Source organism: Fukomys damarensis, unplaced genomic scaffold (genome assembly GCF_012274545.1).
Source record: "Fukomys damarensis isolate Sample0158 unplaced genomic scaffold, DMR_v1.0_HiC HiC_scaffold_39, whole genome shotgun sequence".
Classification (NCBI taxonomy): Eukaryota; Metazoa; Chordata; class Mammalia; order Rodentia; family Bathyergidae; genus Fukomys; species Fukomys damarensis.
The window spans coordinates 111,414,219-111,428,423 of NW_022900951.1; the positions used below are offsets into that span (position 1 = coordinate 111,414,219).

A 14,205-nucleotide genomic window follows, 5' to 3' on the forward strand; every position below is an offset into this window, starting at 1 on the left:
TTTTCTTTCAGAGTTCCTTTCTTTTAAATGTATGTGACTTTTCATAATGGCCAAATAAGCCTTTGGTGAGGCTCACAACTCAACAATGTTTCCTTGAGGACTTTGGATCATCCAGAAAGGTAAAACTCTGTTTTCCTGTTTCAAGTGGTGGGGGGAAGCAAGGCTAATTTGTCACCTGCTTCAAAATTTCAAACCCTATCCAAAATAGTGGATTTTATTCTTCATTTAGCTATATAAAAAGATTTATTTTTATCTTTGCGATCTCTGTATTTGGTCACCTATGATATACATTGCATTTTGATTTAATGTATATTTAATTACAAAATTGTTCTCTTTCTCTACTACCTTTTTGGAGAGATTTTCAGTGTTGGGAGATTTTGTTTTTAATCGCATTTCCCCAACTGTAGTATCTAAAGCAGTGGTGGCAAACCTATGGCTTCCGTGCCACAGCTGGTATGCACAGCCCTCTCTGTTGGCAAGCAAGCCAAGTCACCACAGCAGCCAAGCATCGGATATTCAGATTTCATTGAAGCACTGGCACTTTGCAATAAATAAGTGGGTTTTAGATTGCAGTTTGGGCACTCAGTCTCTAAAAGGTTGCCATCATTGACCTAGAGTGACCAAAAGCATAGGTGTAACAGGGCCTCCTTTAAAATTGGAGCTGTTTTCTGAAAGGAAAGACAGTTTTCTGGACTATCTTCCTAGTTTGGCCAAAATGAAAAAAAAAAGCTTCTTTCTTGCTTCATTATCACTTCTCACTTTGTTATTTTACTTCTAGATGAGGCAAATGAGTACACCAGATAGCCCCAGAATCAGACATTTGGCCTAGGACTCCAATAACAAGGAGTCTGAGATCATGTGGAGATCTGTGCCCAAATAGGAAGCCAAGGGTTGAATCAGAAATTCAGCTAACATGCCTTAGACATTTCAACCCCAGAGCTTGGTCACTGACCCAGCATGAGTAAGTCAAGAGCCAGATGTACTCTTCAAAGGTTAGGAAAGTGGGTGGATGGCATAGATGTTGTAAGCAAGGAGTTCCAGCACTGCAGAGTACTGACTATGCCTGGAACCCTCAAACTGGTCATCCCTGGCATCTTTGAGTGAACTATGGGAGAGCAGGAAGGGTCTGGAAGTTCCTTTCTTTGGCCCAGGGGAGTCATCACATATTCTGTGTCCATTAACCTTTCCCCCTTCATGCTGAGGAGAGGCCGGCTTGCTTTCTGTGGTCACAGCTTGAGCTCCGGTAACTGTGGGGACATCCCTCTGTACATTGGCCTTCTTTACACTCCTCCGAAAAGCTGTCCTGAGCTCTCCCTGTTTATGATTTGCCTGTTTGGCTTGGCTTCCCAAAGAAGTTAAGTCAGAAAACTGTTTTCTGCTCTCCGGTCCTTTGGGATGACCTCACCTTTTCTTTTGTTACTACCTAATTCCCAAAACTAAATAGAAGGGGGTTTGGTCACTTAGTAAAGAACTTTTGTGGCCACAGTGCTTCTCCCCCAACCCTGCCATCATGGGGAGCCCTGGGTGCTTGGCTCCCCAGAGACTGGCTAGCTCTTCCAGTGTTGGACTGAGAAGAAAATCTAGGGAGATGGAGTGCTCACTCTTCCTGGGGTGATGGCCTGGTAAAGAAGCTTCAAGTGGGTCCCTGTTAAGCAATTTCTCCATGCTGGAGAAGATATGTTGCTTTCTAAGGGGAGACGACTTGAATCTAAGCAGACACTCAGAGCCACCTGAACTTCCTGTCCTGCTCTGCTTCACAACCAAATTCTGTCATTTCCTGCCTCTCACACTGATCATCTTGCCCCACCTTGTCTCTGACTTCTCATTTCATTTTCCTGCTCTTCTCAAATTTGCTAACTCTTTTTGCCCCATTTTTCTATTTCTATTCTCAGTGCAGGGGAGGGTTATGAGCTTGATTTCCATAAGAAGCTCAGTTCATATAATTTGTAACATTTATCCATAGGCATTTTTATATATTGCTAATTAATTAGCATTCCAGTGTATGGACATATGATTAGTTTTTAATCCATTCACTCAGGCACAGGCATGAATGTAGTTTCCAGCTTTTGGCAATCACAAGGAAAGCTGCTGCTATTGTCATCCTTATTATTGTCATTATCATTATTTTGCAGTGCTGGCTTTGTAACTCAGGGCATCATGTGTGCTAAGCAAGGACCCTGCCATTCAGCTATCCTCTCAGTATGGAGCAGCTTTGAACAGTTATGTACAAACCTTTATGTGGACATATTTTTTCTTTTCTTTGTGGTAAATACCACAGTAGAATTACCAGACCACATGAAAAGGGTATGTTTGGCTTTTCAAGCAATTGACACACTGGTCTCCATGGTAGTTATATGATTTCATACCCCCCACAGCAGGGTGTGAGTTTCAATTGCTCTATATATTTCCCAGCACTTGTTCAGTGGGACTTTAAACATTTTACACTTTTTGTTGATGTGTAGTGAGTGATATTTCCTTGTAATTTGAATTTTCATTCCCCTTACTGAATTACAATGGTTGAACATAGTTTTAGATCCTCATTTGTCATGTATATGTTTTCTTCAGTGAAGTGTTGAAATTTCTTGCATATTTTATTGAATGTTTGTCTTATTGCATTATAATTACAGACATGATATATTATATTCACATAGTATATATTATTCAGGACACCATATACATTCTGGATCCAAGGCTTTCATCCAATATGCATTTTGTAAAAGTTTTTATCTAGCCTGTGGCTTACCTATCTCTCTCTCTCTCTCTCCCTCTCTCTCTCTCTCTCTCTCTTTCTCATTTGGGATGGAACGCAGGATCTTCATACTGAGCTACATTCCTACCTCTTTTCATGTTTTTCTTTTAAACAGGGTCACGTTAAATCACTAAGTTGCCCAGGCTATTCTAACTTTTAATACTCCTACCTGAGCCTCTGGAGTAGCTGAGACTATAAGCATGATTCAACATACCTGGCTTCATTTTATTTTCTTAACGATGACTTGTAAGCAATATATTTAGTGGTCCCCCACATACTTCTTTGTTCCCTTATTATTATTTTTTGTACCAGGGATCAAAGTCTGGACCTTGCGTTTGAGAGGCAGGCATGGTGCCACTGAGCTAAATCCCCGGCCCCTCCCATATACTTTTCTAACTATATCTCTCAAAACTCAGAGCAGTGAAGTTTCACAATTTTATTCTGAGAGCCTGAGGCACAGGCGGGCTTTGAAAATCTGACAAAGTAAAGGTATACTCTCTCCCCAAAATAACCTGAACCACACTCTGGTACGTTTCACACTCACCCAGGATTGTAGTCATGGAGTTAAAGATCCCTATCAGCACCCCTGCCATGTGAATCCCATTCTTCTCTCACATTTCAGAATGGTCAGACACATATGTAACCTTATCCTGATTTACCAACCATCCTTTTCCCCAGGGTCTTTATCTCTCCCTGGGGAATGTTTCTTTTTTTTTTTCCAAGCAAAATATTAACATAGTTTATTTTAATTGTTAATTTGATGCAAATTTTGACATGTACGAGAAGTTGTAAGAGAACAGATACAATTTTGGTAGAACAATATGAAGTGATACACATTAAAGCAAAATATTTCATATCTACAGTAATTATATAACATTCATTAGCATTCAAGAGTGGCAAATACCTCCTAATTTGAGCTGATTTATATAAACAGTACATATTAGGCAATCTGTATACGTTTTTGTAAAAATAAAAATATATGTATAGGTTTAGTATATGTGATGGTTTGGTATTTCACATATTCACAAAATGATAGAATATTTAACCAATCATACATCCAACAATTTTGTAAAGACATGAAAACAAGAACAGTATATTTCTGGTTCTCTGTAGCAAGGGATATGGCCATTATCTTTTGTTTGGAAGCGATGTAATAGTATTCAAGGAAGTTGGAAAACTAGTAGAAAAAATGGAAAGGCTTTGAGGATACCCTGGTAGTATGTTTTTGGCTCAGTGAAGATAGAGACCAGCTAGTAGTGGAACATTGTCTAAGATTGACTAGGGGAGCATATTTGGAACCCTCCACTTGGTCCCAAGTTTGAAACAGGGTCCACAGTGAAGAATATTGGCAGTTATTGGCCAGGTTCTCACTGTTGGAGCCTGGTTACTGTAGAATTCGTGTTTTGGCTTCATTGGCTTCTTGCTGCATAAGCAGTTGTTATTTATGTTCTGTTCATTCTCAGTTTCTCTATTGTTCCTTGCAGTAGATATAAAAGTAAGTGTACATGGAAAATGAATATATTCAATGTGATTGATAAATATGACATTTAAAATAAACAGTAAGTTTTCTTTTTATCATGATACCACACTAATGAGAGAGAAAAAATGATACTGGTTTTTGGGAAATTAAATTGGTATTTTTAAGCAAATTTAAAAATTTTTCCTACCAGTTATAAATAGTAATTTTTCTTCTAGTACTATATTCAACAAAACTACTCACAAAAATGCATAAAGTTTTGGTTAATAAATGGTGAAAGGTCTGTTTTTTGTTTTTTGGTGTATTTGAAGGGGAAGGGTTGAGACAGGGTCTCTCTGTGCAGTGCAGGCTGGCTTTGAACTCACTGTGTAGCCCACGCGGGCCTCAAACTTATGGCAATCCACCCCCTGCCTCAGCCTCCCCAGTGCTGGGATTACAGGCATGAGCCACCATTGCCCAGCTGAAAGGTGTATTTTTCAGTAAATTGTATTGTGTTCATACAATGAGAATACAGCTCATATATACTTGCAGATCCTATGTTCGATTAGTATTACTGATAAAGAAAAACATTAACCCTAACACAAAGAGGTATAGGTAATATTTTAATTACTAATGTAGCTCCTTTGTTTGGTACTGAGGATTGAGCACAGGACTGTCACACTGAGTTACATTTCCAGGCCTTTTTTTAATTGTTATTTTGAAACAAAGTCTCACTAAAGTGCCCAGGTGGGACTTAAACTTGTGATCCTACTGCCTCAGCCTTCCTGTGCTGGGATTGTAAGTGTGTGCTACCATGCCCAGGTGCCACGACCACGCCAGTAGAGTCTGCGTGACAATGCCGGTCACCTGGCAGAAACCAGACCAGAGGTATCGTCCCCACGGGGTTAAGCCTCCTGGAGGTCCTTGGCACACACCGCATGCGAAGTCAGCCGTGAAGAGAACAGCTGGCCTCTCTGCCTGCAGTTTGGGGACATTGGGTTCATCTATAATTCTGTTCTATTTTGTCTTTATTACTATTTGTTCATTATCTGTAGAATTGTATTCTGGGCCCAGGAAAGGTTAGGAACTATTAGATGTTCCTAGAGATGTGGAGATATTGAGGCACAAGAGGACGGGTGGCCAAAGTGCTGACCCTGAGCCCCGGACTATGAAGTCCTGAAGGTGAACCTGAAGGTGACATGCTAAAGCCAGTCCTTTGTCTTACAAACTTCCCCTTCTGACTGCGTATAGGTGTGGTCTTACCTTGACTTAATGGTCTTAGCTTTTGTGATGGTATATAGGTGTGGTCTTACCTTGACTTAATGGTCTTAGCTTTTGTGATGGTATATAGGTGTGGTCTTACCTTGACCTTGTGGTCTTAGTTTTTACAATACTATTGTCTATCTTTTTCATGCCTGCCTGTGACTGGAATCACTCTTGAGGTGTGCCCTTGAAACTAGTATATAAACACCTAGAGTTAGAAATAAAATTGCAGCAGCATTGGCAAACTTCACCTCGGTGTTGTGTGCTTTTGTCTGACTGTCATCGCCGAACCTGCTCCCACCTTTCAGAGAACCTGTATCTCCTCGTGAAATCCCGTATTTGCTGCCCTACGGTCGGTAGCACCCAGGTACTAATGGAGTTTTAAAAATTACTACGAAACTTCAATGCTGACATATGCCATATTTACTTGTTTGTTGTAATGTACTCCCACCTCATACGCTATACCTAGTACATGCTGGGGACTGGGCAATCAATGAAAACATTTAAATATATTAAATGAAGAAAGATGAATATGATCCACTCTTCAGAAGATTATTTGCCATTAAAGAAAATTTTACAACTTAAAAAGTTAGGAACAGGAAGACAAAGGCCCAAGGTGAATGCTTACTTCACAAACAGAAGGGCCAGGGCTGTGGCTTAGGGGTAGAACACTTGTCTAACACAAGTGAGATCCTGGGCTAATTGACATATGTGATGTGTTTATATACATACACATACATGGGGAATGTTTCTTAAAGGAAGGGATGACACAGTTTAAGAATGAGTGTCCACACTCAGCAGGTAGAAAAAAAATTGGGCTCTAAGTATGACACTGGACTTATATATGTCAAGGACAGAGACAGCTTATTTGAACCAAAATCCATTTTCTCCCTTAGGCAAGTGGTTCAAATTCCTGTTGCCACAGGGTCCTAGTGTACCAAAAAAGAAATAATAATAATCTCTGTCTTGCAGAGCTTTAAGGACTAAATCAGTTATCACATGTAATGGATTCAGAGCAGTGCCCAGCAATGAGCCTATACTCTGTCTTAGTTATTACTAATACCAGAAGAAAAAAACCCTCCTTTCATTCTCATACCTCATATTTTTCATGCTGACACTTGTTGAATGGAGAGGCCACAATCTCTAAGCACCCTTCATGACCTACTGCTGCCTAAATCCATTCTGCAACCCCGGGCGATCCTCTAATCCAATGAACACTTCTAGCACATAGCACAATGCACCACCATCATCAGAGAATTCTCTGATAAATTACAACAGGTATACATAGAGGGAGTCTCAGTATAAAAGACAGGTACTGAGGATTCCCAGTATGTTACGTGCTCACAGGATGCCCCACGGATCTGGGCTGAAGAGTAATCACTGACCACCTACCGTAAGCCCAGTCCTCACACTAAATATCATTCTGAGTTTTTGTTTGTTTGTTTGTTTGCACAGGTTTCTGTCACATTTCACAAGCCAGACCTGTAGTCCCTCAAGGGGAGCTCGCAGAAGAGCACCTCCACCCAACATTCCCTAAAAATACACCAGGGTCTCAGCTCAAAGTCGTTTCACTGAGATCTTCCTACTGGCTCCCTTAGCTTTGATGGGAGGAGCCATGGTTTACCCACCCACCACCTCTTATTGGCCATAGGGACCTACGTGCCCACTCACGGCATCCCCTACCACCACCACCATTGGCTGGACTGAGGAAGGAGGTGACCCTGAAAGTGCCCCCTCTAGTGGTTAAAGGCACTTTCGATCTCCTCTGGTGGCGCTGTGCCCCTAGCCCTCTGGGTGCCCTTTACAAGGGATTCAGTCGCACCTCACAGAGGCTGAGGGAGAGAAGCTGGAGGAGGGTTCTTGAGGCATTCCTGTGACCTGAGGGAGTCACGACAGAGGAAGCTTTGTGCTACTTCTGTGTGTTGAGGCGGCGTCCGGGCCGGTGGAGACAGCAACATGATGAGCCTTCTGAGCCGGGCTTTGGCCTTCTTCTGGAGGAGGCGGGTGAACCTCAGAGAAGATCAGCAGAGGCTGCTGCCAGGTACTCTTCAGTGTGGGCCTTGTCTGCCCCGAAAGGAGTGTCCTCAAGGGGGGCGCCTCAGCCCTGCTCAGGAGTGGGGTGGGGGTGTGGTCACCACCATCTTGTGCCTATGTGTGTGGTGGAAGGGCGTCTGAATAGTCACAGGCCTCTGTCCATGCGTGCCCGTCCCGAAAGTAGTGTCCTCAAGGGGGCGCCTCAGCCCTGTTCAGGAGCGGGGTGGGGGTGTGGTCACCGCCATCTTGTGCCTATGTGTGTCGGGGGAAGGGCGTCCCAATAGTTGCAGACCTCTGTCCATGCGTGCCCGTCCCGAAAGAAGTGTTCTCAAGGGGGCACCTCAGCCCTGCTCAGGAGCGGGGTGGGGGTGTGGTCACCGCCATCTTGTGCCTATGTGTGTGGTGGAAGGGCGTCTGAATAGTCGCAGGCCTCTGTCCATGCGTGCCCATCCGTTTCCTGTTGGTCCAAAGCCAGAAAGTGTTTGTATCAACACATAGATGTAGTGACAGAGAAAGACTTGGTGGTGCACTGTAATCCCAGCACTGGGAGGCAGAGGTAAGAGGATTTTGGGTTCCTTTGAAGCCCAGCCTGGATAATTTAGCCTCTCAGGGATATCTTGTCTGGATATAGTGGAGGGGGGAGAGGAAAAAGAAGGGAATGGATGTTCCTCATCCACCAGAGAGAGAGAGAGAGAGAGAGAGAGAGAGAAAGAAAAAGAAGGGAATGGATGTTCCTCATCCACTAGAAAGGGGAAGGGAGGAAAGGGGAGAGGAGAGGAGAGGGCGATAGGGGCAAGAGGAGGGATATGGGGCAGGAGAGGGGAGAAGGGGAAGGGAGAGGTGGGAAGGGGGGAGAGAGGTGGGAAGGGCGGAGAGAGGTGGGAAGTGGGTAGAGAGAAAGATGAAGGGTTAGGGAAGGGAAGAAGGCAAAGGAAGGAAGATAGATTTGCGAATGCAGCTCAGCATGAAGTCTTTGGGTTCAATCCCCAGTATCAGAAAAAGATCATGACACAGAGGAGGTCTTGAAGACTGCACTACCCCTGTGTTTCCCCTTGCACTCTGCCTTTTTATATCTCTGGATTTCTAGGAAAAGGGAAATGCTTAGTTTGAAGGTGAATTTGATCTTATATCTCAAGCCAACTGGTTGAGCCACATGTCACTTGTGGTACAACAAGAGCCACATTTGGCTTGCTCACTTTGTGTCCTGTCTCCTGCCTCAGGTTACTCAGGACATGCAGGGGAGGTACATAAAAATCCTCCATGTGCTGGATTAGGTTCCAATAAAATTTGGGAAGGTTTGGGAGTGGGTGGTGTCTCTGCTTTACATCACATGAATTCTAATTTGCACCCCACTTTTATATGTGCCAAGCACTGCACTCCTGACTCTTGGGTCTGAGTGTCAGGCTTGGAGCTGCATGTCATTTATATCCACAAAAGTCCAAAGAGAGAATTCCCAGTATTGGTATGCCCATTCAGCAGCCAAGCAGGAGTAGAAACAGGAAGGAGATGGCACACAGTCAGTTTGCAGTCCAGCAGAGTTCACACCCTCCACTCCTATCAAACAGCCATTTCCTACCTGTCAATCTCCCTCACCTGCAGGCACTCGTCCTCAGGAGGGGATAGGCAGAGACTCCTCTGCTCAGCACTATCTACCTGGCAGGACTGGTCCTCTCCTGCGGATCCTTATGCCTATAGAGTGCCGACCTTTGGGGAATGGAGGCAGGTGATCACTGCAAATGTTGCCAGAGAAGGCAGTTTCTCTGACATTAGCTGAAATTCTCTCACTGTGGTGAATATTATTTTTATCAACTGGTACACATAGTCTTTGACAAGTTGTCGTGGGCATGAGTGGTAGTTGCCTCCTTTACCCTTCTTTCTTCTCTAGTATGATGCTACTAACAAATTCAGCTGATCTTTTAAAAATTTGGCAGATTGGCTTGGTTTAATTTGCATAATCTCATATAATTAAGCTTTTTCCCAGGCATGATTTTGATCCACGCATTTTATACGGTAGTCAGCTGTGGTCTTACGGTTCAGAACGCAACTTCTGCAGGTAGACTGTCTACGGTGAGATCCCAGAAGTCCACTTACTCGCTGTGCTTGTTCAGAAAAACAAACTCCCCACTTGTTTGGTTGCACTTTTTGACTAGCCTTAAATCTCTTGTATTTTTCAGTGCCCTGGTAAGATGTTTAAAGATCCTTCTCAGACTGATCCATATGCTGCTTCATTATGTTGACAAAAGTGATGAAGCTATTTAATAACAGTGGACCTTTAAAGACTTTCCATACCCAGATGTGGTAATAACAGCATTTATACTCTCTGTGCCAGGAACTCACAATCCTAAGCAGTCGCCATGTATGTGTCAGTTAACGTTTCCAACAGAAATCAACAGTGATGGGCAAATAGGGCTACACAGGTGGGCACTGTGGGAGCTGTTATTGAAACTCAGGCAATATGCCTTCAGTCTGCACACTCACCGCTTGTGGTGTTGAGTCACTGTCCTATAGAGAGAAATGGCTCAGCCAGAACTGGACCTGGATACTCATCACCATGAGATGCCGTACTGTCCATGTCATCCATACCGCAAATCTGAAGTGGAAGGGTTTCTACCATATCTTCCTCTGCTAGGACTTATTTGTGTGTGTTTGCCTTTGAGATTAACTAATTAAACCTGTTATCTCCCCACCCCACAGGTGCTGTCAAAACGAGAACTGTGCAGGGAGTTGTCACAAGAATATGCAGTGATTATGGCTTGATTGATGAGTCCATCTACTTCAGTACTGATGTTGTGATCAGCAATGTACCTCTTGTAGTTGGGCACAAAGTTTTCGCAGTTGTGGAAGAAGATAAAACATCTTTTGGACTGAAAGCAATTGAAGTAAGATTTGTGTGTTTGGAACAGTCTCTTTTTGCTTGTGAGCTTTCAATTTTGCTTTCTGGTTCGAATGCATAACCTACCATAACCTGTACAGTGGATATGGAATGGAATTTAAAATTCCACTTCTGTGAAGCCAAGGTTCTTCTGTCATAGTACTTGTAGAGAGTTTTGATGTTTTTTTTTGTTGTTGTTTGAGATGGACTCTGGTTATAGTCTCCCTCAGGTCCTGCCATATCTGCTTTGGCCTTTTTTTATATTTAGTTTTTGAGATAAATTCTCCCCATATTGCCCAGGCTGTTCTGGAATTACTGAGCTTGAGCAATCCTCCTGTCACTGCCTCCCGAGTACCTGGAATTATAGGCATGTGCCACCAGGCCCAGGCCTGATATGTTTCTTATGTGTAAAAATTGTTTCCCCCTTCTAGTATTAAACAATATGATTAACAATGTTAATTGTTGGACTTTCCTTTCCTGTGACTTACTGTTCTTCAGGTAGAAAGTCATTTTCCAATGGACATGACAGTAGATACCTGTAATCTCAGCACTCTGGGAGGCTGAGGCAGAAGGATCACAAGTTCTAGCCCAGTTTGGGCAATTTGGTGCCTTAGCAAGACCCTGTCTCAAATTAAAAAATAAAAAGAACTGGTTAAGTAGCCCACTGCAAAGGTCCTGGGTTTCATATCTGCACTCTTTCTGTCCCTTTATATTCCATCTAGGATGCAAACCTATGATGCTACCCATACCCAGGGTGGAGCTTCCCTTTTCCATACCATAACTATGCTAAACCAATTTAGTTATCATACACTTAAGGTCAGTATCACACATACTAATCCAGTATCATACATCCACGAACCATCCAGCTCCTCAAAGTCCCACCTATGAGCACATGAGGCTTGGGGCGGATACAAACCATAACAAGCCCTATATTGGTGTGTTTTTTTTTCTTCAGTTTACAATAATTGTGGACTTTTCTTGGTGCTAGCACTGCTGGCCTGGTTCTTTGTTTCTCCCCGGAGCTGTCTACCCTCTCTGGGCTTGCCTTGTGTTAGTAGGGACAAGTCCCCCTCCCCAGGAGCTGGGAATGGCTTTTCAGACTGCTTCTTTTTTTTTCCCCTCTCTGTGCTTTATTCCATTTCTTTAGCTTCTTCAGAGTTTCTAGTTTTCCTATCAACTTCTTGATTCACAGGGATCTGCTTCCATTCTTCCGCAAGAAGTTGTTGTTTTGCAAGTTTCTTAATTCCAGGTCCTGGAGAGGCTGCTAGTCTTTATTCCACCATTTTTAATCTCTTAAAGCTTGTTTCAAAGGTGCAGAATATATATACACATTTTTATGCATGTATAGATACACATATATCTGAAATATGTTAAGTAATTAAGTGAATCAATGCCTATCTCTAGGTAAATATATTTATGCATTAAGTAATTGTTTTCTGCCTTGTGCTAATTTGTTTCTTATTCTATAATGAACATGTGTGTGTAATTAAGAATTTTTTTAAAAAAGGACCATTAGTGCTAATACGCTAAAATATTTGTGTTCCTCTATATCCTAGATAAATTAAGCCCTAATGTGACTTGTCTTTTTTAGATCTCTTCTCATTATGGTTATTTATGCAGTTTTATATCATGATCCTGGCACCTAGATGAACATTTTGAATATTATGATTTTCTATCTGATTGTCCTAACTTGTGTTTATTGTTATTTTCTCTCTCTCTTCCTACTACTGCCTCCACCTCCATTTACCAGGTAACACTTCTCCTTTCACACACAGCTCAAGCCCCACAATATCCACGTACTGCTTTGATTTTGTTCCAGTCTACTATTTTATTCCCCCTGTGAGTTCATAAGAGCCATTTTCAAACTTGACTTATATCCACCATCACAAGTCACTTAGATCTAGTTATTTTCCATTCTACATTGTTGAATTTTGAAATTAAAAGACACAGACATTATGTTTTTATATTTGCAACTAATGCTGTGAAGGCATTAAAAATGGATGCACAGTTAACATATTGGAAGTAGGTAGTTTAACAATCCACAAAGCACAGACATTATTTTACCATCATCTTATGTCCATGATATATTTGGTATGTGAAATATAAGGACTGGTTGTGAGGGTGGTTATTTAAAATATTTCTGGCACACCTATGGTATGAACAATGTTGGGCAGAGAATCATTTATCTTGCAAGAATCTATAGAACTGTGACAGGCTAACTGGTGGAATTCTGGTTGATCTGATAGAGATTCTTTGGGAATCATACAAGTTCGTATGTTAAGTTTTATTTTCCTTGAAGTAACTCTGTATCTTACAGGTGGAGGCTTTCAGTGATCATTTTGATGACTCTGGACCATCGAACCCTGGAACAAAAGTTCTAATTGGTTACATCACCTCTGTAATGAAGGATACCATCTATATTAATGAAGGAATTTCTTTCTGTCTAGATACTGTTTGTGAAGGTATGATTAAGTTTTTAGGAAGCTGTAGTGGAAGAGCTACTATTATTATGTACTTGGCTCTAGTTAGCAGTTCTTTAAAATGTAAATCAGACACTTGGAAATGAAACTAATGTATAATACAGGGGGAAAAAGATAAGGTTTATAGAAATACCTGCTATGATTTCATATGAGTGAATGGAATCAATAACATCCCTATAATATTTTCAGTAATAAATGTATTTAATTTCTAGATGATAGCAACATGTTATAATGTAAAGGGTGCTATTTTCCTCCTACTTCAAATTAACAGTGGAGATAACCTCATAGCACGCGTGCAGTTGTGTGTGTGTGTGTGTGTGTGTGTGTGTGTGTGTGTATTCCTGTGTTGGTAGCAGCCAGGCCCAGCCTTATGCTCTCACCTGTGTACTACACCGCCCCTGCCAAAGGTGTTGTGAATGGGACCAGGTGATTAACGAATCCTGTGCTGGGCCAGAGAAGCTGGCATAGTAGAGGTGACTTAAGGGTTAAAGAATTGTAAACTTCGCTCTGGTACAAGCATTTATAAAGTGTCTGTCTTAACCACGTACAAAATGAGCTTTGCACGCGATACCAGGTATGTTGGGGTATGACAGCATCGGGGAAGCTGTGGTATTACACGTGACCTCAGGGGTGAGATAATTGCACTCACTCTTCTCCGTGGTTGTTTAGGCTTTGTGCCTTGCAAGGGTGACTGGTTGGAGGTTGTGTATTCCACGGAGCCGGGAACGACGCACATCAAGGCACACTCAGTGATGCCCATGAACTGCAGGCACATGGATAAGGTAATTTGTTTCCATGTTGCACTTGACATCACTTTCTGTCTATTGTTCCTTTAATGCCGACTTTGTTGTCTGAGATCGTACTGGATGTGACTGGCAAATAAGAAGATACGTTTTTGCCAAGAGGGGCGTATTTTGTGATTGAAAAGGAAGGACCTCCAAAAGGGAATAAGTGTACAATAATGCAGAACATGCATAGAATTGATTTCCAGGTTGTGTAGTTAACTGGGTATGAGGATGTGCTGAGATGAACAGTTAGGAGAACAATTTGCCTGCCAGAATGCTGTGAGGAAAGAATGGGGAAGTGGGTTGTGGGCTGTGCGCATCCAAGTAAAATGTGGGTAAGGCCTTGGGTAGTGCAGCCTGGAAGGGAGGAGCATATACAGTGAATGGCCGTGGGGGGTCAAATTGAGAGAAAAGTTTCTCACCGGAGGCAGGGGGCTGGTGGCACCGGGGTGAAGTGTGATCTGGGGACAGGCATGTTTGCAGGGACCCCGGGTGTTGCCATTGCCCCTGGCAGGCTGGGAACCAGTGTTGGGGTGGGGGGGGTGGCCTGCGGGTTGCAGCCAGAG

The 14,205-nt window shown here is 42.6% G+C and overlaps 1 protein-coding gene across 1 annotated transcript in view; it reads left to right on the forward strand.

Annotated features, from left to right (window-relative positions):
* The first annotated feature begins 7,205 nt into the window (after window positions 1–7,205).
* Ct55 (cancer/testis antigen 55) overlaps window positions 7,206–14,205 on the forward strand; it is a 10,027-nt gene continuing 3,027 nt past the window's right edge. Inside the window, exons 1-4 of the mRNA XM_010613310.2 lie at window positions 7,206–7,509; window positions 10,197–10,381; window positions 12,692–12,836; window positions 13,524–13,636. Coding sequence (XP_010611612.1) covers window positions 7,425–7,509; window positions 10,197–10,381; window positions 12,692–12,836; window positions 13,524–13,636 — 528 coding nt within the window. The 5' untranslated portion in view covers window positions 7,206–7,424. The remainder of the gene's footprint in view (window positions 7,510–10,196; window positions 10,382–12,691; window positions 12,837–13,523; window positions 13,637–14,205) is intronic.